Source organism: Oryctolagus cuniculus, chromosome 6, assembly GCF_964237555.1.
Source record: "Oryctolagus cuniculus chromosome 6, mOryCun1.1, whole genome shotgun sequence".
In the NCBI taxonomy this organism is placed as follows: domain Eukaryota; kingdom Metazoa; phylum Chordata; class Mammalia; order Lagomorpha; family Leporidae; genus Oryctolagus; species Oryctolagus cuniculus.
In genome coordinates this window covers 36,593,037-36,616,999 of record NC_091437.1, presented here as the reverse complement: position 1 = coordinate 36,616,999, position 23,963 = coordinate 36,593,037, and the positions used below count along the sequence as shown (strand labels likewise).

The 23,963-nt window shown below is 45.7% G+C and overlaps 1 protein-coding gene across 11 annotated transcripts in view; it reads right to left on the bottom strand.

Moving 5' to 3' along the window:
- The window catches only part of ABLIM3 (actin binding LIM protein family member 3), a 122,454-nt gene that overhangs the window by 23,609 nt on the left and 74,882 nt on the right, over window positions 1-23,963 (bottom strand). For all 11 annotated transcript variants that reach the window (XM_070076286.1, XM_070076291.1, XM_070076293.1 and 8 more), the window contains 3 exons: window positions 20,888-20,975; window positions 6,389-6,447; window positions 3,680-3,751 (listed from right to left, as the gene is read on the bottom strand). In XM_070076286.1, coding sequence (XP_069932387.1) covers window positions 3,680-3,751; window positions 6,389-6,447; window positions 20,888-20,975 — 219 coding nt within the window. The remainder of the gene's footprint in view (window positions 1-3,679; window positions 3,752-6,388; window positions 6,448-20,887; window positions 20,976-23,963) is intronic.

The following is a 23,963-nucleotide window of genomic DNA, read 5'->3' as shown; positions in this document are numbered from 1 at the left end:
TTTCCACAAACTTTTTGAAGTAGTCACCTGTTATCCTCATAATGTTTTCCCAAGACCCAGGGTCAAGGTTCTTTGAGAGAGCAACATTTAAAAATACCTTAAAACTTCACTATTAAAAATAACTTCCCAAGCCCTTTCACTATTCTATCATTGTCCCATCCCATTGCTTTTGAACACCTGCCCCTGCACTGCAGACACTCAGGGCTGCACCTGTCACTGGGGGCCCCAGGGAGGGGCAGCCACAACACTGTTCTGAAACCTTTCCAGGGGACCCCCAGGCACAACCCCAGTTTGCAGTGGGCATTGTATCCTGTTCTGGCTGAGCCTGTCCTGGGGCTCCTGACGCCTGGTACCCCCTCTCCTGGGTTCTCTCCCATCAGATCTGAGTCAGGCAGCCCTCATGGAAGAGGCCTATCACTCCCAGAGGCTCAGGCAAGGACTTCAGGCTTCCTGTGCCAAAGCCAGGAAGGGCAGGGGATGAAGGCTTAGTGCCACACCCTGACTGAGAGCTGCCCCCATCCTCTGCATGCCTGGGCTGGGGCTGGTGCCTGCACACAGGCCTCAGCAGACAGTGAGAGCCCAGGAGGCACCTGTGGCTCCCCCATCTTTCCCCCTGCAGTCCACTCTCAGCCTAAAATGACATCAGCCTGTTCACTGAGTGAGCCACTCTCTCCATCGCCCTGACCAAGCTGCCCCCACAGGGGCCCTGATTTCTCAGGTGCCAAGTGGAGGCAGGTCAGGGTGGGGGGCTGTCTGCCTGGGCCCTAGGACAGGTGTCCCTTTTCTACTAGAAGGCAAATTAGTTTTATCAGCTTTTATAAATCACTGTTGAAGCAATAAACCTTTGTAGAAATTGAAAAAAATTGCCCCTAAATCCACTGTCTACCCTTTCTTGGTTATTCTGTGCCCTGAGCCACCCCTGGCCTGTATCACAGCCTCTCCTCTGGGTTTTCAGTGGGTTTGGCTAGTGGGAGGCACCAGCAGAGACTGGAGAGTGAATGGGGTGGCTGACCAACTTCTTCTCCTTGAAGCCTTCTTGCCTGGCCTGGGTTGGGCATGACTCCTGTCTGGTAGCTGCTCCTCTACACCTCCAGCTCTTGTCAGTTCCGGAAATGCTGTTCCCTCTCCTGCCTCTTTAGACTTGCACAGGTAACAGTGTTCATTATTGCAGCCCTTAGGCGACTCTGACCTCCTGTGGATTCCCTTAGACCTATCCATACCTCTGTAAACGGTCCCTTTACTCAACCCTCCCCTAGTTGAATGCTTTGAAGTGTGACTTCTGGTTTCTGCCAGAGGTGGCCTGTACAGACACAGTTTTGGGGTATGTAGGTGAAGAAACCTTATTAGGACAGTCTACTTAAGTACTGACTTTCCTTCTGGGATGTTGGATCTTGTCCTTGAGAGCTCCTGGCACCTTACAAACTCATCTTGACCCATAATTATTCATATTGACACTTTACTCCATTCTCAGAAATACTAAGTTTCTATTTCTTCCATAGCCACCTTGTTTAAAAGGCTGCAAAATAGCCTTGGATCTGGAGGTACACTTACTGCTCAGAGGCATCCTAACATAACTAGCTAGGGTGGAAGCATGAAAACATGTGGAGCTTATTGAAACTGAAACACCTGAAGATGATTCTAGAAGCCAGTGGGAGATGGAGCAAAGTTTGAAAGAACCTGCTTGCTCCAGGTTAACTAGTAATTCTATTTTAATACCAAATATCTAGTGTCTGTGAAAATTAAACCAATAACCTGTTATGGCATATTACCAAAGCAAACAGGTAGATTTTTTTTTTTTTTGCCAAACTTAGAAGCTGTGTTTGGAATGGTCTGATTAATGGAGAGCTGATTTGTTGTGTACAGCACTCCCTAGAGCAGCTGCATGTGAGGCTCCATAAAGGAGAGAGAAAGAGGGTGGAAGAAGAGACCCATGCCTGTGCTAGGGTGCAGGAGCAACTGATCTCAACGCTTAAGTTCCTGTTGGAAGGGCCAGGTGCGGGTGCCCATAAGTGCCACTGTTCAATTTGCACAGGCACGACTCTACAAGGTTTTCTCTAGGACTCCACGACCTAACTTATTTCACAAAGATTAGCCCATGGAGAAGAGCTAGTGATTGATGGTATCTTAGTGCAGCAGCTCCTTGAACTCTTATAGTCCAATAACTCTTGGTGTGAGACACGCTCACATTTGTCAATGACCTTCTCACAGAGCAAGCCTTGCAACTAAGCACATGAATCCTGTGGTCTGGCTCCATTCATAGGACCAGTGACACTATCTTCTTTCTCTGGTTCTGGACAGGAATCGTCAATGAGTAAAGCCTGTGATCAAAGTAGCTTGTCCTCTGGGACAGGCACATAGTTGTATCGACCCACACTGAGGCTGAAACCAATGATAATTCTGATTTTTTTTTCTCTTCATGTGACAAGAGGAAGAAAGGAAAGGAGACAATCTCATCAATGAACATTTTTCGGGGATCACAGATGAAACTGGATATGGATTTGCAGTAATGATCTAGCAGTGGTGGTCAAGGCCCACAAAGGGCTGGCTGGCATGGGGCCTGTATGTAGACATTTTTATTAAAAAGAGTGTTCTCCTACTATTGACTGTTTCCCCCTCTTTTCTCGTCTGCACCTTTGACTTGTGGAAGGCTGGAGCAGCCCAGAATTAATCACTTTGATGTTTGCTGCTCATTTTGGTCATCCCTGGCTCTAGCTCCCTTGCCTCATTTAGCTGAGCATTGTTTATTCCTCAGCTTTGAGCTCGAATAGTTCTTCCTAGGAATGCTTTCTCCTAGCCAGTCCTGCAGTGTCAGGTCCCTCTGCTCATCTGTACCATCAGCAGCGAGCCCTGTGCTTTTTTGCTCTGACATTCATCAGAATTGCAGCTGATGATATGGGGTACTGTGTTTTCAATGTTCTAAGCCCAGGCATCAGGTCTGTGTTGCTCACCGTCATCTCCATGGTGCAGAACACAGTGCCTAGCACAGTGTGGATGCTCAGCATATGTTAGTTGAATGAATGAATGAATTACATGTAAAAAGGACCTCAGAGGTCATCCAGCTCAACCTTTGTCCCTTTTGCCACATCTCTGACAAATGGTGAGTCTATCTATGTTTGAAGGCCCCAGACATGGGGGCTCAGACCCAAGTGGGTGGTCTGCTCCATCCCTGGACTTATCCCATGATGAGAAAGCTTTTCTTTATGTTTTAAAATCTCTTATGGCCATGTTTCCATATGCATATGGCTTCTTTCTCCTTTTTGCCTCTTTATCACACACTATTACTGCCACAAGGATATTCTACCAAATGCTTGCTCAACCAACCCCCCAGTTTTAAATTTTGCCCCAGCTTTCACGTAAGTCTCAGTTAAGGGATGGGAAAAGGAGGTACCTTGCTTGGTTTCAGAACTCAGCAAAGGCACTTGCTATCATTCTGCCCTCTTTCTTGTGCTCCACAGATCTCTATGTTACCCTTGTATCTCTGGATTTATTTGCCTGTGTGCTTCCTGAGGGCAGGGTCAGTGTACTCCCTATGCCCAACTGTATCCTTGGGACCTGGCACGGAGTCAGGTACCAAATATCAGTTAGATGAAAAACTTACTGCCCTCCCATCCATAGAAACTCTCTAGGTACAAGGACAGGGGTAAGAAAGGCCTTTCAGTGGCAGATGGGGGATACATACGCAGATGACTCGGTTGGGTGACCCGATGCTGGATCCAGGGGGTGAGATGGAAGTTTCAGATGTCCGTCTATGCTGTGGGAGAGATGAAGACAGAAGAGGTGAGAAGCTGTATCCTGGACTAGGTTGGGGGGATTGGGAGAGAGGGGTAGAAGAATTCAGCTTTTCAGAGAACATTAGCAATACTCTGCAAGTCCACTCTGGATATTGCTGTCCTTTGCCCTATTCTCTGCCTTTTTAATCATCATCAGTTTCGCTCCCCCTCTTCGTGGAGGAACGACACAGGACCCTGCGCTGTTCTTTCGTCTGCTCGGCCCTCCCCGGGTTTGCTGCTGGTTCTTCCCGGGTTGGCTACCGTCCCTCCCACCTCCGTGGAAGGGTGGTTCCCCCTAGCCACTTTCCCCACTTCCGCAGGGGAGCGGCACACCGCCGGCCGGCTCTCTCGGGGGCTGCACAGGTGTTCCTCTTAGATGTTCCTGGTGCATGTTGTCTCTCTCCTCCTTTATAGTCCTCTTCCACCAATCCCAACTCTGCTACCCACAGAGTATGCTGCTCTCCTCCAATCAGGAGCAGATTCCTACAGTTTATTGGTTGAACTGGAGGCAGCTGTGTAGAAGCTATTTCCTCCTCTCCCAGTGCTATATTGTGGGAGAGCAGATGCATAGAATAAGTCTTAATTCCAGTAACAGTCTAGTCCGAGTTGCTCCCAGTTGCTCCCCACAATCAGTGTGTATATGAGACTGAGAATTCTCAGGACTTTAGGATGTTGGAAGGAAAATGTATTTATTTTCTATATATTTACAGCTAGCATTTAAAATAGGAAGTTATTCTTAAAACTTTTCATTTTGGGTTATCACATCCAACAATGCATTTACTTTATTTATTTTAAGCAAACAAAACTGGTTAGTATTCATTCCTTAGCAGTTTGCTTATTCAAAATGTAGAATCAGGTTAAGCTTCATGTCATTGCACAATATGCTGATTCTTTATGGTATATCCCTTGCAAATTGATACCGTCTTATGTGATAAGCTTAACAAATGTGTCTCTGAACCATGGCATGGATGATGAATGTCTAACATCTTTAGCAGAACAGCATGATGCCAATCTCAGAGTATCTAAGAGAGTGGTGGTAAAAATGCCAATGGATAGGAAATCAAGGACCACTAGAGAAATATGTGATTTGAGGGATCTTGGGTTCCTGGTCTATAAAAGAAAGGGGCTGAGCCTCAGGACTGCATGATTTCCTCTTAGACAGCTCACACTGTATTCCAAATATTCTAACTAGGGCTGTGCAACAATATGTCCCAAACTGTGGATCCCGAGCTAATGGCAGCCTTGGAAAGATGAATTCAAGTAGAACATTTGATAATACCGAGTCATAGAATGAGAGTGAAGTGTAGCATTTTATTTCACCCCTTTTGATTAGATTGAGGGGAAACTCTCAATTTGGCGCTAACGCAATTCAACAACTGTGTCAACAATTGCTGATTTCCCCTTTTTTACAAAGATAGTGCAGGCAACATACTAGCTAGAATTTTTGCAAGGTCGTTAAATTAATTCTCAGGGTACCTTATATTTATAGCAAGTATTATTGGTTTATACTTGGTGATACAGTATGTTGTTTTTCAGTATGTTTACATTAATAAAAGGCATAGAGTTGGTTTAAAGACAAAGTATTCAGTATATAGTGACACAGGTTGGTAACACAGATACAGCAAAAAGCATCAGGGATATAAGAATGACTGAAGTTTGGAAATGCCACTAAAGAGGAAGCACTGCCGCAGAAAAGGAAAATTAGGTCTTCTCACATATTTAAGGGGAGAAACCTTGAAAGAAATAGGGAAAAAATTTTGTGGCTCAAAACATTGCTCAGCTTTTTCATAAAATTCACATTGGGTGGATGAGATGGGCAAAGGAGACCCATTTCATTATCTGGTCAGGAAGTGTGCATGTGTATTTTCACCTGGGTAGGCTCCAGCAGGTAAGAGAGTCCCAAGGAGCCAAGTTGAGATCCAGAAGCAGAGTGTTAGGGCATGTTGGGGATCACAAAGTGCTGTTCTCTCTCAACCCATCCACAGCATCAATGACCTAGGAGCTGTGCTCTCCCTGCAGCCTGGGAGCCCTGCACCATAGCAGCCCAGATTCTCAGGCCTTCCTGGAGTTTGTCACAGCTCAGTAACAGGAGGACTAGGACCTCAGCTGGCCTGCTGTGAGCCTGGGGACCCTGGTGTGCTTCTGCCTGGCTGCTTTACTGTGGGCAAATCATGCCCTCTTTAGATCTGGCTTTATTGTAGGCAAGGCTGAGGTAAACTTCATTGCCTCATCAGTGGCTGTGAAAATGCTTTGTAAATTGTCAATGTGACCATATTAACAGTTGTTATTAATAAATTCCTTTGGCTCAGGGAAAATCCTGGCAGGAGCTCTTCAGAGAGACCTCCATCTTGGTCAGCCTTGATAGGATTATGCCATTGTTCCAGAAAGCTCACATGAATATAGTGATTTGCAGTTTTCAAAGTGCTTTCACATTCAATGTCTCAGTCCCCTCAAAAACTACATGAGACAGATGTTATTAAGAAAAGCCAGGGATACAGGCATAAGCTTAGAATGTGCACATGAAGAAATGCAGATTCTGTACAAGAGCAGAGCTCCCCAACTATGATAAAAGTAGCCATGCAGGAGTGCTGGTCTGGCGTCATGACTAGCTTGCTTACCTTTAACTTCTTCTCTGCCCGGGCTGCCTGTTTGCAGATGGGGTGCCACACCTCAGAACCTAAGGGGCCAGGAAAATAATGAAGGTTCAGACTTTTGAACCTACCAGTATTTGGAATCTCTCCCCATCCCCACCTCCACTTATTCCCAAGGCAGAACATGTTCCTACACATCAGTCAGGAGGACCTCCTTGGCTTCCCTAGCTCCCTGCTAGAACCTCTCACTGGTGCACCAACTTGGCCAGTCACATACCTTTTCTGTGTGTCCAAATCCTATCCAGTCCTCAAGGGTCAGGTCTCACAAAACATTGTCTTGCAAACCTTACCTGAGAGCTGGGAGTGACTTCTCTGTCCTTGGTGATCCATACTCCTTTTATCCCTCTCCCAATACACAGCTGTAAACACAGTAGCTTGTAGATTTATCACCCCAACTAAATTAAGGGACCCTTCTGGCAAGGAGCATTGCTCTATCTCCCATAGCATCCAGTATGGGACTTTGCTCATAGCCGAGGTCCATACATATTTGTGGGGCAAACAGATGAGTGGACGACTGGCAGTGAGTGACACATAGCAGGTGGTCAATAAATATTTGTTGAATGATTGAATGGCAGCAGGGGTGAAAGAAAATGACAGACTGTGGTGGACTCCAGCCTTCTTTCTCTTCAAAGAGCCTGACAGTCCATCAGTGCTATCTATCACATTTAAGGGGGAGGCGGTGTCACACTATACATTCTGTTGGGAGCACCGTCTTGATGTGCTAATTCCTCAGAGACTCTAGACTCTTCAAATTTAGTATGCTGCTAATGCCCACATTTTATTTCCTCTGGGGGTCCAGTTGACCGGCCCCAAACCCCCTAGGCCAATTTGGAAAGGCATGAGCAACAGGTGGCTGGTCACATGTTGATAAGAAGCCTCAAATATTACACATTCCCCAAAGAAGGGACAGGTGGCCTGGATTAGAAGGAAAAATAGGAACATATTATCCTGCTGGAGCCATTCCTTTCGTAACCAGCCCTAAAAGGAAAGCAGCCAGCAAATGGCTGGATTCCTGAGCACCCAGATGGCATTTGTTTGTGTGACTTTGTTTCTAGGATATATTTTCCATTACAGTGTGTTGCCTATACCCTTAGGACTGGATTATGGCTAAGGAATGGGGGGTTGTATAAGGCTAAAGAGTGAGACCTGGAAGAGAGGTGTGAGGATGGTTCTGAAGTCATGAGCCCTGGGTTCTCGTCTCTGCCTGGCCCCTAATGTATCCTCTCCTGTGTCCCAATTTCTTTATCTGATTAACAAAGAAGTGGGGTTTGGATTTCTTGGAGATTATTTTTAACCCTAAGATTTTAGTTCTAGGGCTGACTTTGTCTTTTATAAAGTGGGAATCTTTGATTCTTGTCTGCTGACATTCTTGGGTGTTGCTTACTATTCAAAATGGGTTATCTTCTAAAGAAAAATGCAGTGACTCTCAGAGCCCAGTAGAGGGACTCTGGGCCTGTGGCTTGATTTAGCAATCATAGATGTGTCTACTACCAAGCTGTGGGTCAGGATCCTTGCTCTCTGGAGTTATTAGCATTTCCGGTTCCTCTCCGTGCTGCTTCTGATTCAACCGGGAGTTGTTTACCACTGTGGCTCTGACAGGAAACATATGTTATAGGTCACTGCAGGAAATAGACAAGGTGGACACAGAGCTCTGAGGAGGACATGAGATTCAGTAAAAGACGTATAGGAAAGGTATAGGGGATAGACTTCCTTGTGAGGGGAAATGATTTGTAATACAGGGGAGCTGACTAGATGGTGTCGATTTTTGATTCATGACATTGAACTATCAGTTTTGAAATAAAACTGAGGTATACTTCTGCATTCTGAACACAGGAAAACATGTTTATATGTGAAATTAAAGGAGGTAGGTAAGAATAAAAAAAAGAAATCATAGTTAGAAATGAAAAAAATCAGAAGTTTGGGAGTTGGTAGTATATCATTCAAGTTAAAGAAGGTCAGAAAGTAATTTGTTGGTAGCTATCAATAAGTTTAGATAAGTGAAGATAGGAAAAGGTGATCTGTTCATTTTTCAGAGGAAAGACCCCTATGAAATTATGGTCTGCTTAATTTGTGCCCTTGGCCAATAGCTCAACAATGACATTGATAGAAAGATAACATCAAGAGGGAAGGTGGTGGTTATTCTCTTTTGTGGACTTTATCCCCAGAGCCAGCAACAATGGGCTATGTGTGTTTCATAAGGAAATGCATGAGTGACTGGTTGAGTCCTAACTTTGCATTCTTTTTTTAAAAAATTTATTTTATTTATTTGAAAGACAGAGTTAGAGAGACTTAGAGACAGAGAGAGAGGTCTTCCATCGCTGGTTCACTCCCCAGATGGCCGCAACAGCCAGAGCTGTGCCGATCCGAAGCCAGGAACCAGGAATCAGGAGCCAGGAGCTTCTTCTGGGTCTCCCACGTGGGTGCAGGGACCCAAGGACTTGGACCATCTTCTACTGCTATCCCAGGCCATAGCAGAGAGCTGGATTGGAAGTGGAGCAGCCGGGACTAGAACCGGCGCCCATATGGGATGCCAGCGCTTCAAGCCAGGGCTTTAACCCACTGTGCCACAGCGCTGGCCCCTAACTTTACATTTTCAAACAAACAAACAAACAAACAAGCAAGATAGAATGTAGTGGAGGAGGATGGTAATCAGAAGAAGGAGGGAACTAAAAATTAGACCCTAAACCAGGGTTTTCACTCTGAAGAAGACTGAACAGAATAGAGAGACTGGTTTTGAATATTTTAATGACTCTCTATGGGAAGAAGCATTCATTTTCTTTGCAGGTCTTACAAAGGAGAACTAGGACTAAAGGGTGGAAGTTTCCAGATTAATAGCCCTTATTCAATTGAGAGTGAACTCCCGGTCCTCAGAAGTCTTTAGGTACATACTGGGTAGATGACTGCACGGAAGGGATACTGTGGAGGCGACTCATCACATAGTTACACTAAAGTTCTTTGGCCATCCCTCACAGTCCTTTGGGATTCTGTTTCCACCTTCTTCTCTGTATAGCGAAAATAATTATTTGCCTCTATCTAATAACCCCAGTAAGAATGCGGATTCTGTGAAGAGAGGGATTCACATCCATCTTCAGTGCAAATTATCTGCAAAAAATGCAGATTCTCAATAAATATTAATTTAGTGAACAAATGAATAAAAGGAACATGAATTCTCTTAGGCTAGTTGAATTCTCTAAGATGGGCTCAGAAATTTGGACAAGTGGTACAATCTAGACTCTGATAGCTACAATTCCATTGTCTATAAGACAATTCATTAGATTGGGGTTTGTTTAGCGTGACCTGTGGACCTCTTGTCCTGCAGTCTGGTATAATATAGACTCCTGGTTCCTTCTTAGGAAGTCCCTGAAGATAACGTCATGGAGGTGAGGCCTAGGAATCCTAGGAGAGTCAATAACACTAAATTTGAGAATCTCAGGGTTAAATTCTAGATTATACTCCAAATTTGTTTCCTTGTTATGTCATGGGAAAAAGATACCCATTTTACAAGATGCAACTCTAACTTCTTTAAAGAATACAATGTCTTTTGCTTGTTAGGCTCCTGTTTCCATGAGTCACATGCTCTTTTTTTTTTAAACCTCAAATCTCTCTTTATTTCATATTGCCTTCTTCTTCCTTTTTTTTTTTTTTTTTTTTTTTTTTGACAGGCAGAGTGGACCGTGAGAGAGAGAGACAGAGAGAAAGGTCTTCCTTTGCCGTTGGTTCACCCTCCAATGGCCGCCACCGCCGGCGCACCGCGCTGATCCGAAGGCAGGAGCCAGGTACTTATCCTGGTCTCCCATGGGGTGCAGGGCCCAAGCACTTGGGCTATCCTCCTCTGCACTCCTGGGCCATAGCAGAGAGCTGGCCTGGAAGAGGGGCAACCGGGACAGAATCTGGTGCCCCGACCGGGACTAGAACCCGGTGTGCCAGCGCCGCAAGGTGGAGGATTAGCCTATTGAGCCGTGGCACCAGCTCATATTGCCTTCAAAACGGCGTCCATCCCATAGTCACATGCTCTTGTCCTCTAAGAATGTTGCTCACAAGTCTTAGTTCTGCAGTTGAAACCTGCTGCAAAGGTTTTGGGAATGAGGGATTAGCTATTTCCATACCATCTCACTCAGAGATATAGATCTGACTCTCCAGTACTGTCCACCAACTGGGAATAAAGGCTGTTCAAATCCCTAGTAGAGTCAGCAGCCTTTTCTCTGACTGGCTATGGCACATACCACACCTGTAATGTTTGGGACTGATTTGTTCTTTGGGGACCCATGAACTTCTCTGCTGGACCTTGAAATTCAATTTGCCAATGCCTTTAAAAAAAAATGTCAAAGCTAGAGCTGGTGCCATAATCTTCCAGAACTCCCAGCTGAGGGTTAGAAACACAGCAGTGGCTGAAGGCAGGGCCGCCGCCGCGGCTCACTAGGCTAATCCTCCGCCTAGCGGCGCCGGCACACCGGGTTCTAGTCCCGGTCGGGGCGCCGGATTCTGTCCCGGTTGCCCCTCTTCCAGGCCAGCCCTCTGCTGTGGCCAGGGAGTGCAGTGGAGGATGGCCCGGGTGCTTGGGCCCTGCACCCCATGGGAGACCAGGAAAAGCACCTGGCTCCTGGCTCCTGCCATCGGATCAGCGCGGTGCGCCGGCCGCAGTGCGCCGGCCGCGGCGGCCATTGGAGGGTGAACCAACGGCAAAGGAAGACCTTTCTCTCTCTCACTGTCCACTCTGCCTGTCAAAAAAAAAAAAAAAAAAAAAAAAAAAAAAAAAAAAAAAGAAACACAGCAGTGGCTGAAGGCAGCCCAATGTTCTGTTGGGTCAGCACTGTGATTTTAAACATGTTGGAATCTGAATATTTTTAGGCACTGCAGGTTGCCAGGAATCTTGCTGTCTGACTCCTGGACTTGTCATTCAGTGATGTGAGCTTTTGAGGTTTTGGGCCCTGATTCTACCCAGGGGTTCTCTTATAGCAGGTTTCTTCTCTAGATTTTTTTCTGGACCATAGCGGGGTACGTTTCTCAAGTCTGCCTTCATGACAACAGCACTACCTTTGTGACATAGATTAGCAAGGGCTTGGCCTGGTTTGTTTAAAATCCCCACCCAGGTAGATAAATGTGGCTTCTCTCTACAATAGAATATTATTAAGCGTTAAATAGGAGTGATATACAGATACACACTATGACACAGATGAACTCAGAAAATGTATTCAGGGAAGGAAGCCAGCTACAACAGAACAAAAACTGAATGATTCCATTTATATGAAATTGCCAAAATAGGCAAATCTATAGAGATAGAGTACAGATTGGTGGTTTCCAGGGACTGGGGGAGGGAGGAACTGGCAGATACTGCTTAATGGGTACAAGGTTTCCTTTGAGAGTGATGAAAATGTTTTAGGACAAGATAGAGGTTGTGGTTGCACAATATTGTGACTGTACTAAAAGTTACTAAATAGTACACTTTACAATGGTTGGTTTTATGTTCTGTGAGTTTCACCTCAATAATAAAAATAAAACCGCAACCCCACTCTCCCCAGCAGGTGAACTGCTTCTGTGGACCACAGGAGACTGTCTTCTTCCTTTGTTACTAAGGGCTTCAAACTCAGCAGGAGGGAGAAGAGCAAGCACTGCTATTGAATTAGTCACATAATAATGTCATTATCACCATCATCACCTTGGATGTTCGCAAATCTTCACCATTTCTCAGGCACCGATGATTTAATATAATATTCTTTTTTAAAAACAGATTCATTTATGTATTTGAAAGGCAGAATGACAGAGAGGGAGAGAGAAATAGAGACAGAGAGATAGAGATTGATCTTGCATCTGCTGGTTCACTGCCTGAATGGCCGCTACGGACAGGGCTGGGAATTGCAGCCAGGAGCCAGGAGCCTAGAACTCTACCAGGGTCTCCCACGTGGCTGGTAGGGGCACAAGCAGTTGGACCATTTTCTGCTACTTTCCCAGGCTCATTAGCAGGGAGCTGGATTAGAAGTGGAGCAGCCAAACTTGAACCAGGGCTAATATGGTGCCACAATGTAATATTCTGAAGACATTCAGGTCCTGGTTTTATTATTTATTAGCTGCATTGTCTTCAGCACATTAGTTTCCTCTCTGTGGCTTGGTTTCCCCATCTGTAAAACAGGGTGGATAACAGGGTCTTCTTCCTATCTTGGCTTTGAAGATTAATGAGTATATGTGTGTGTGTGTGTGTGTTTGTGTGTGTGTGTAAAGCTTAGAACAGTGTCTGTTTATGTTAGGCACGATTTAACTATCAGTTACTGTCATTATTATCTCCCTACTCCAATCCAAAGCATAATCTGTGTGCCAGGATCTTGTTTGGGTTTGGAGAAGGAGTCGTGCAGACACTTGGGTGGGTCGGGTGAGGTATGTTTGTCCTGACTCCTGGGAGCCAGAGTCTGAGTGAATGAGGAGGATACAGCCAGCGAAGGGCCGGCTGAGCAGGTGGAGTTGCTGAACAGAAGCCGGGGTGGTTGCCAGTGTACCTTCCTGGGAGGCTGAGCTTGTGCCCAGTGATGAGGGCACCCCAGGAGAAGTGGGGAAAACTGGCTTGCCTGGAGCTGACCTGATGAAGTGGCTTGAAGTTTAATAAAGAGGTGGAAGAAAGAAAGCACTTGGTTACCATGAAGTCAGTTGCCATGAGGATTGAAGCTGGGTGAGGAGAGGAGCATGCCAGTACTGGGTGCCCAGTAACTTTAGGGAAATAACTGCCAGGGACAGTAATTACAATGTATTGGAGGGGGGAGGGTTGGTATGTGTCAGGCAGTAAGTATTCTTATTATTTTATCCTTACTGTTATTATTATAACTAATATTAATAGAGTGCCTGTGCCAGGCCTCATGCTGTACACTTTATAACAATAGCACTTAAGTAAAGATAATGATGATAACTGACATTTACTGAGCACATATTCTGGGCCCTACACTAAGTGCTCTTAATAGCAATAATAGCATTGACAATAGCAAGCACTGACCAGTGCATTGCACCATGGGGAATGGCTGTTACTGCCTCTCTATCATAAGCTCAGACTGGCCAAGCAACAGTGTCAGGCCTCTTGCTGAGCTGGCACTATACATTAGCTCATTTAATGCTCACAGCAGCCATGTGAGGTGGGGCCTGTCCTCATCCCTCTACTATAGATGGGGAAATTGGAGTTTAGGTGGTGTGGACGTTTTGCCTATTTGTCCATCTTCCCACCCTAGTTTGGGCCTGAGACTAAAGTCAGGCCCTCAGCATCTCTCTGGGACTTCTCTGCAGAGCCTAGCAGGGAATGCTGCCTCTCTGTACTACTGGCCACCAGGGCCTGGCCATGGCCTCCTTCCCACCTGTTGACACTCACAGGCCCCTGAAACCAGCTGTTTCTAGAGGCTTTTCAGTTTGGTGATCCCATCAAACCCCTCTACCTAACATAGTTTGAGTCAGATTTCTGCCACCTAAAAAGTCCAGGCTAATAAAACATCTCATCGAGCTAACACCTGAGTATCTGACAAGTTCTCGCCTTGCCTGGCAGGCAATTTTGTTTCTCAGAAAATAGAGGAAGCAACCAGGGAAATTGCTACTTTGGACCTAATTCTGACCAACATGGACAAATTGGCTGGCAAAGTAGATGTGACATGAAACTGGAGAGAAAACGGTCCCATCATCTTGAGTTTGTGGTGACCAGAGAGGAGTAAGACGGAAGCAGACTTTAGAAATACAAACCCTGAACTACTACACTGAAATATTTTCCATATGATTCAGGCTGTTTGGTAACCCTTAAAATCTTAAAAAAAAATGGCAGCTCATCAAAAATTAAAATGTACTCTGAAAGGAAATATGCTCAGTAGATTCAGACTTTAGGAAATATCAATTTAGTACAGGAACAGGATATGTTTGAAGAATCTAAAATTATGAAGCAGAATTGGGGAAACATAAGATTTAAAGTATTTAAGCATAACTCCTACAGCCTAAGCTGTCAGCAGAGAGACCCAATTTAAAGTAATAACGCTAAACTACGAAATTATAGCAACCAAATACTACAATAGTGCCTTTTAAAGTGTGGTTTGATGCAATGTGTCGATTGTGAGTGAGGGCTGGCGTGCCACAACCTGTACCAACGGGAGGCACTGCACTTGACATCTGTTAGCTCAGTGCACCTTTTCTGAGTTAATTGGCAGAGGAAAATGAGACCTTTGCTAAATATCAATGGTATCTCCAGCTGTGCCAGGAAGACACACCCCCTGATTCCAGGACCTTGTATCATCTGAACCGAAACAAACAAACAAGAAAAACCAAAAAACAAAAAAAAGAACCTGGGATCTGAAATAGACTCAGTTATGCAAGAGAAGGGTTTGGTGCAGTGATCAAAGCAAGCCTTCAGGCTCCATTTCAGGTTTGCATTATCACAGAACTTTGGCTTTTCACTTTGTTCTGGGTCACAGGCACCTCTGAAAATCTGAACAAAGTTCCAGACCTTTTCCCTTGAGACACACACCTACTTGCAGAATTTGACAAGCAGTTTCACTAGAGTCACAGAATGCAGAAGACCAGCTCTGAACCAGATAGCCTAAGCACTCCAGTAATAGATATAAGAGTACTGCCTTAAAGAAACCCTAGCAAGACAAGCCAGCTAACCTTGGCCAAGCAACATAAACTCTCTAAACTCTTTATTCTTTAAGATGAAGACATCAATGGTTTTAGCTCACCGGGTCTTTTGAGGATAAAATGGGATCTAGTATTTAAAACTCTTAGCACAGCACTTGGCACATAGTAAATACTTGACAAATATCAGTGGATGGCATATTATTATTGGCAGATCTACAATTTGTTATAGTACTTTCCTTAGCAGACAGGTTTGTCCAGGATTTCATAAGTGATTTCCTGCCTGGGGGAGTTTTAGTTAAATATTCAACTGATAACAGAAAACTGTTTTAAAATGTGATCCTGAACTCTTGCATTTCTAGTGTCATTGTCTCAGGTTCTCAGCATAGGGGTGTGTGTGGGGGGTGGAGTGGATATTTAATGTAGATAGATGAGAAAAATAATCTATCTTCCTCCCTTTCCTAGGTCTGGGGACATTTGGGACAAGGGCAAAATCTATCTCATGAACCATATTTGGGGATCAGACAAACTCAAACTGTCCCAACAACTGTCACTTTTGTGATTTCAGTGTAAGTTTTGTCCCAAACTTGTAGAATTCTGGCTATTATTTTGCTGCACAAAGTCAGTGACCTAATTTTCTGGTGAAGCCCAAATGAAGTCTTTGGATAACAAACAGATTAGAAATTTGGCATCTTTACAAAGACAGTTAAAAGACTGAATGCACAGCAGAACTTAAAAGAAATAAAAGAAAACATGCTCTTGTCTCGTGGGGGCCTGAAAACCCTCCCCCAGCCAGACATCAGATTTCTCCCAATTAGAGAATTAGAGCCCATCAGACAGCAAACAAGCACAACAAAGCAGCCACAGGCATCTCCAAGGACCATTTGCAGTCTCAGACTGTCCAGCTCCAAAGATGTCAAGACTAGGTTTTTAAGCTCTGCGGGCACCCCAACTCTGTCACATCATTGCCTTATGGGGTCCTCTGCACCCTTGCTTTCATTTCTCCTCTAATGTTCATGAGGACCTTGTATATGCTTGCTGTCTGAGCAGCAACAATGTGGGCCTGCCTCAGTTTCTCCACCATGTAATGGTTCCTCCCACTGGGCTGCCACTGCACCTGCTATTCTCACTGCCTCCACAATCTTTCCTTCCTCTTCACTCTCCCACCTCCTACTCATTTTCAAAATATTGGCTTCAGGGAAACTTTCCTTATCCTCCCTGACCGGGTCATGCTCTCATGGCATCCAAATTTGACTCATGGCAGTGTCCAGGATATAATGTGACCTCCACTGGAATGGGTGAAAGAAAGACAGTGATGTCTTCTTCATTTATTGGATAGAATGGAAGAGACCCAGAAGTTGCTTCTCGAGGTCAGAGTCCACTACTGGAAATGCTGATGCTTGGACACAGAAGTCTGGGCTCACAGCTTGCTCTTTCCATTCCTGTGCTGTCCAAGAGGAGGATTTTTTTTTGCCCTTTCTGAGGGCTGTTATTTGGAGTCCTGGTACATCCACCTGGACCTCCAAGGCCCAGATCTCAGTAATCACAGAAACCCCCTTGGCTGCCACCCCCACAAGACACCCACAACTGGAGTGAGCATAAATCTAACACTGCACAGCCCTGCCCCCCTCATTCCAGGATCACTCAGCATCTCTTGAGGCAGGCCCTTGAAAGCCCTGCAATTACTCCCACTCTCCCAGGAGCCAGGAGGGTAGGGAGGGGGGTAATTAATAAGAGGGTGACAGGCCCTTCCTCATTAACAAGAATATCTCCCACCTCCTGGAGGCATTTCTGCCTTAGGTTTGATGGTGCATTCTCTCTCATGATCACAAAGCTGCTCATTGCTTAACTCTTTCAGTATCTGTGTGAAGCTGGATTAGTTGATAGTGATCTGTGAGGCTGTGAGCACCATGAGGACAGCTTCTTTGTCTGATTTGCTCTCTGCTATGTCTCGGACATCTGCTACACAGTGAGTATTCAATAAATATTTGTTAAATAAATGACCTGGGAACTTCCCATTTATGACATTATGAAATAACTTCCCTGTTATTTGGAGTCCTGATACCTCCACGGCCCAGATGTCAGTGATCGCAGAACCCCCATTGGCTGCCACCCCCACAAGACACCCACAACTGTAATCAGCATGACTCTGACACTAACAGGGCCATGAAGACATCACATTTGCTGAGAGTGGTAATACAGGGTCCTGCAGCAGGAACCACTGGGGGCTCCAGGCAACAAGAGATTGGTGTTCATGGGAAGGGACAGGGATCTAAGTAGCAGCCAGGCCTGGGTCCCAGGAGGTGAGGTGAAGAAAGTCCAGGACGGAGAGTCCTGAGGCCAGGTCCCACTTTGCCTCTACATGCTCTGTTTCTCCTGCAAGTCTCTTCCTTTCTCTGGGCCTGTATTTCCTATCTATACAATGAGGACTCTCACTTGTTTACAATGACACCTGATATCCTACCTCTGATACCTGTGATAGTACATACAAGTAGGCAGTTATAGAGACACATCATTTTAGAAATGGTTACCTTGGCCGGCACCGCTGCTCACTAGGCTAATCCTCTGCCTGTGGCACCGGCACCCTGGGTTCTAGTCCCAGTTGGGGCACCGGATTCTGTCCCGGTTGCTCCTCTTCCAGTACAGCTCTCTGCTGTGGCCCGGGAAGGCAGTGGAGGATGGGCCAAGTCCTTGGGCCCTGCACTGGCATGGGAGACCAGGAGGAAGCACCTGGCTCCGGCTTTGGATCGGCACAGCGCGCTGGCTGTAGCGGCCATTTGGGGAGTGAACCAATGGAAGGAATACCTTTCTCTCTGTCTCTCTCTCTCACTGTCTAACTCTGTCTGTCAATAAATAAATAAATAAAATAAAATAAAAAAAAGAAATGGTTACCTTGAGGGCTGGCGCTATGGCGTAGCGGGTAAAGCTGCTACCTGCAGTGCTGGCATCCCATATGGGCACCAGTTCAAGTCCCAGCTGCTCACTTCTGGTCCAGCTCTCTGCTATGGCCTGGGAAAGCAGTAGAAGGTGGCCCAAGTCCTTGGGTCCCTGCACCCATGTGGGAGAATGGGAAGAAGCTTCAGACTCCTGGCTTTGGATCTGCACAGCTCTAGCTGTTGCAGCCATTTGGGGAGTGAACCAGTGGATGAAAGACTTCTCTTCTCTCTTTCTCTCTCTACCTCTGCCTCTCTGTAACTCTGCCTTTCAAATAAGTAAGTAAATTAATCCCAATCCCACCTGGGAGTCCCCAGCATTCCCAGCAGATGGCACAGGTTTCTGTTGACAAGTTCTAGACTAAGGGTTCTCAACTGAGCATGATTTTGTGACTCTGGAGACATGTGGCAACATCTGAGACGTTCTTGCACAATGGGAAGGGGTACTTTATTGGCATCTCACAGGTAGAGACCACAGACAATACTAAATACAATGCACAGGACTACAGAATCATACACTCCCAGATGTCAACCTTGCCAAGGTTGAGAAACTGCTCTAGGAGAGGGGACTCATTACATCTTGAGGGAACTCATGGCCATGGACATTTGTGGCTAGGACAAGCTCAATAGGAATACATATTCCCTGGAACTGCCCCCTTGGCCTCAGAGCTACCTTTTGGGAAAACCTGGTAGAAGGGCCCTGACTCCTTTCCAAGGTGGCTATTAAAACATCTGGGAAGTGGGCAGGTGGCGCTGTGGTGTAGTATACTAAGTCCTTGCCTGTGGTGCTGGCATCCCATATAGGCACCAGTTCCTGTCCCAGCTGCTCTTCTTCCTGTCCAGCTCTCTGCTTATGGCCTGGGAAAGCAATGAAGATGGCTCAGGTGCTTGGGCCCCTGAACCCATGTGGGAGGTCCAGAGGAAGCTCCTGGCTCTTGGCTTTGGATTGGCCCAGCTCTGGCCATGTTGGGGGCAAACCAAAAGATAGAAGACCTTTTTCTTTGTCACTCCCTCTCTCTGTCTGTAACTCTGCCTCAAATAAATAAATAAAATAAAAAAAAATCTGGAGATGGCTAATCATAGTGATTCAGCCAACAGTGGTCATCTGTGAAGCAGGTAATCCTGGTGCCAGGGTCAGGATTGAGGTGTCAATGTCAGAAGCATTTGATCTCAAGTAGAAGGTCAACAGTTCTTACACAAGCCTGAGGGGACCAGGTATAAAAGAAAGGACTGTGGGGATTCAGCGATGAGGGAGTATGTTGGCTGTGGGTAGGCTGGAGGGGTCAGTGGTGTTTATAGAGCATGCAGAGACTGAACTGTGCATAGAATGGTAGGAGGGCACAGGAAGACAATGGAAAGAACTGTGAGTTTATTTCAGGGACTGGACACCGTCTTGTGATGAGGCTCAGCCCAGACAGTCCTGCTTGTACCCAGCTTGTCTCTTACCTCTGTCTAACATGAGCCATATGGCTCATCCGGGTCTGACACACCTGCCATCTCCTCACCCACCTTTTGCCATTAGGCTGGCACCTCCCATCCTTGATATCTTTGTCCAGGCTCTATGGTCTATGTATTTGTTTCCCCCAAACCCAACTGTTGAAATTCTATCCCCCACCTCTCCAGGTGATGGTATTTGGGGTGGGGCTTTTGGGAGATGATGGGGTCAGGAGGGCAGAATCAATGGGATTAGATTCCATATAAAGGAGGCCCCCGAGATTTGGGAAACCTGGACCTTCTCACCATGATAGAGCATAGCAAGAAGGTGTCATCTGCAAAACAGCAGGTCCTTACCAGATAGCAACCTTCTGGCACCTTGGCCTTGGACTGCCAGCCTGCAGAACTGTGAGAAGTAAATGTCTGTGGTTTATAAGCCACCCAGTCTATGGTCTGTGTCATTTGCTATGGCAGACGAATGGACTAAGACACCAGCCAGTGCCCAGTGACTTTTCCATCTTAGCTCTCAGCTCTTTGGTAGGAGTCTCCCCTGACTCTGTTCCCACCTCATTATGTGCTCAGAAAACCCCCTTGCTTCTCCCTGTCATGAAATTCACCAGTGTTGACATTTATTTGTGTGATTATTGACTAACACCTGGATCTCTTGCTGGACTGTAGGACTGTGATTGGACCTCACTCTGGCCAACTGCATGCCCTGCATGAGGTAGGGCTCAGGAAATAGCAGTTGAGTGGATGAATAAGTGATGGTATGTTAGCTTTGTCAGCAAAGTGTTGGGTATGCCTAAGGCTAGGAAGTTTGGAGCCTTGGTGAGATCTTAAATACTATACTGAATGTTCCTAAGCTGGTGGGCAGGGAGGGGCCTGGAAGACCCCTAAGTGGGAGAAGTGCCAAGAGCACTGCGATGCCTTGGGATGATGCACTGGGCAGAGGACAGATGACTTGGAGGCCAACTGGATGACTGTTGTAAGAATCCCGGGACAAGAAGGCTGGACCCTGGGAAGTAGCAGAGGAAAGCAGCCCTGGTTTGTGGCTGGGGACTATTGGCATCCCAATTCCTCTTTGTGCATCTTTAGAGTCCCTGGAAGACCTAAGCAGGAGCCTTGTGTGATGCTCTGAGATGCAGGGATAAAGGATGGAGAGAAAGGTAGTACTGTGGATACTCTGCGAGTGTCTCTCTAGTTCTCTGGCCCCTTGGCTCCACACAGCTCAACCTCCCACCCCTGGCAGAGCCAGGGGAGTCTTCTCAGAGCACTGCCAGGGAAGCAGGCCAGCCGAGCAGCGGGTGAAGGCGCAGAAAGATGGAAGGCAGATTACATGTCACTTCATATTAGCCACACCAGCAACTTTTCCCATCTGACCAGAGAGGGGGAGAATTAATTGCAATTTTGAGGACAAGCCAAAAGCAAAGATAACACTGAAACAGAAGGAGATTGTATCTCCTTTCCAGTCATGTGCAGATTAGAATGCCTTTTACATAGGGTCAGATTTGCTTACCTGTGAGGTACATCTCCTCCCCTTCGGTGAACATCTGGTGGCAGCGTACGCATCTGGCACATGTTGGGTGGTAGTGCTTCCCCCCTGCCTATGGCAATCAAGAGATGAAGCAGTTTGTCAGAGCCAGGACAGAGGGAAGGATTGGGTTTAGACATTTCCAGGGGGCATGAGTGATGCTGGTGTCTTCATGGCCATAAAGTTGGTTAGGAATCTCCTTGGGGGTTCAGAACCCAGGAAGCTTGGTGATTTAGATTGCGGGTCCCTGATTATAGGTCAGCGGACTTCCATGGACAGTTGCACTTCTATTCTGGCAGTGGGAAGGGCCCTTCAGAGACCACTATTCCACTTCTCCACATCTAGGGAAATGGACTAGCAGTACCCAAAATAATTTTACATGGCATATGAGCTTGGGATTTAATAACATTGTAACAGTGAAAAAACTATCTGTCTTTCAAGGCTCTATCAGTTCTTCTGATTTTTATCAGGGGAGACTACAAGTTTGATGCCAGTATGTCTTTAACAACTATCAAGTACTTCCTACCTTTTAAAGAATGAGAACAGGAGCAAGCTTTGGAGCCTTCTCAAAAAAATAGAATTTAGAACTATATGAAAGGACTTCAGAAAGTTCATGAAAAATGGAATTCAAAGACAAGTTTAGTGGCTGGTGTTGTGGAACAGCAGGTTAAGTCTGCATTTCCTGCATCCCATATGGGTGCTGATTCAAGTCCTGGCTGGTCCACTTCCAATCCAGCTCCCTGCTTATGTATCTGGGAAAGCAGAGAAAGATGACCCAAGTACTTGGGTCCCTGCCACCCATATGGGAGGCCTGGATGGAGTTCTGGGCTCCTGGCTTCTGGGCTCCAGGGTAACCAAGCTCTGGTTGTTTTGGCCATTTGGGCAGTGCACCAGTGGATAGAAGATCTCTCTGTCATTTTCTCTCTGTAACTCTGCCTTTCAAATAAAAATAAATAAATCTTTAAAAAAGACATGCTTATTTTGGCGCAAAATAAATTGAATCCATGAATTTTTCTTTAATGAGACACATTTTCCATGATCTTTTTGAAGATTCTTTGTATTCATTTTTGAGTTACTTGCAATATGACACATGATGCTGCTTTTCCTGTTATGTTGTATAAGTTTTCTTAAAACTTAAAGACAAATTATTCAGTCAGAATAAGTATCAAAGGCTCACAGACATGGATAAAACTGTGAGAGTAGTATGTGAAGGGCAGATGTTTAGGCTCAGTGTATAAATAACAGGACTTGTAAAGCCAGACCTATTGGAGAGCTCCTGAACCCTGATTGTTGTACCTGGGAGCCTCTGTCCCTATCTGCAGCTCACCTGACTGTGCCTCTGGTGAGCCCCCTTCCCTATTTCCACCTCTCTTCCTCACTACAATGGAAATGATTTGCAGCTGTGAGTTTTCTGTGGTGGAAGAAACCACCTCAGAGCAGTTTGTGCCTAAGTTCTCACAGGCAGTGTTGGGGCTGGATCTGGGAGAGCCATTGCCAGCCCATTAGTCACTTCTACACTGGCAATTCTGGCACCAAAATGGCAGCCAAGAGGTCTCGATGTGGAAGGGCCTTTCAGTGGCGGCTCCAGAATTTCTATATGGGGGGAGCTTTGTGTAGCGATTGATTGGAAGGTATGGTTTGTTGTGAAGGCATATTTTGCATGTCAAGGCAGGGTTAATTTTAATTGATTTGATGTGATTTGTGTATTTAGGTAATATCTGGGGGAAACTGGTAGACACTGAGGTGTTGTAAAGTCCCCTGTCAAAGCCTTCATTTGGACTAATGCTAATGGGTCCTTTTCAATTCAAAATTACAACAGCATAATAAGAAGAGCTATTTCCAAACCTTGTTTTGTTGGGGTTCATGTATCGGAATGGAATTTTGCTTGTTGTGGAGTAGTCAATTTATTCTAAAAACTTAGCAAGAATGTAGAAAGGACTGATTTTTATAAAAGGCAAAAAATCTCTATTTTTTTCATTCTTGTTTGTTTACATGGTTCCCACCAATGAGAAAATGTTCTTGTCATCAAGACTACCTATATTCAAACTTTGGAAGGAGCCTGCTATTTTCTCAAGCTAGGGTGTTGTAGGACTGATTCTCTCGTACCATGACAGAGATAATAGGTTTAATTAGTAGCCTCTTCCCACTCTGTGTCTCTTTAACTTTTCAATTATAGACCTGTTTTCCAAGGCAGCAGCGCCTTGGCAGAAATGAATCTTAGCATCTTCCTAAATGTCACAGCCCACCACCCTATCCCAGCTGAAAGACGCTTTGGGCTCAGCTAAGCACACTTGGCCACGGATGATTTAGACAACAGCAAGAGGGAAGGGAGGCTGTTAGGACAGCCTGCACCTTGCATAAGGAAAATCCAAGTCAGCAAGAAAAGATGAACCTGCTTATCTGCTGACAAACTGAAGACAACAAAACAGTGAAAAAACAGGGCAAAGAATTGGTACTAGAAAAATGGGGCTTACTGGAGAGGACTGGATGACAAACAGGGCTGGGAAATGCAGCAGCAAGGAAACCAGGTTTGGGTTTTCCTTGGTAGGGAGACAGTTAAGGAGAGAGTGTGAGTGACACTCAGCATATTGAGCTCTGTCACTAAAGATTGGATTGTAGATGGCCTGGGGAGGGAAGAGGTGAGATGAGAAGAGAAGGAGAAACAATTTAATTAAGTGCTTGCTGTTTACCAGGCATCATGCTGGATCCTGTAGTGGGCCACTGTTCCTCCCTGGGAAACATCCTTTCCCCTTTCTTCCTGAAATAGCATCAAGCTTTCCTTGGTGGGACATCCCCATATCATTCCATACAGTTAATCAATGCTGATCCCAACAAAAAACACATTCCTACTCTGAGTCAGCTATTGGTTCAGGGATGGGCCTGAGATTGTCCAGGATCAGTGAGTCCCAAGATGATCAACTTGGATCAGCTCACTTTCTGCTGGGGATACAGGCTGAAAGGATGCTGTGAGACTGGAGTGACTGGTGTCCGCCTCTCCACTGTAGAGGAGAGTCTTTCTGAGAATGAAGCTGACTTGGGGGAGATGGAAGCAAGATGGCCA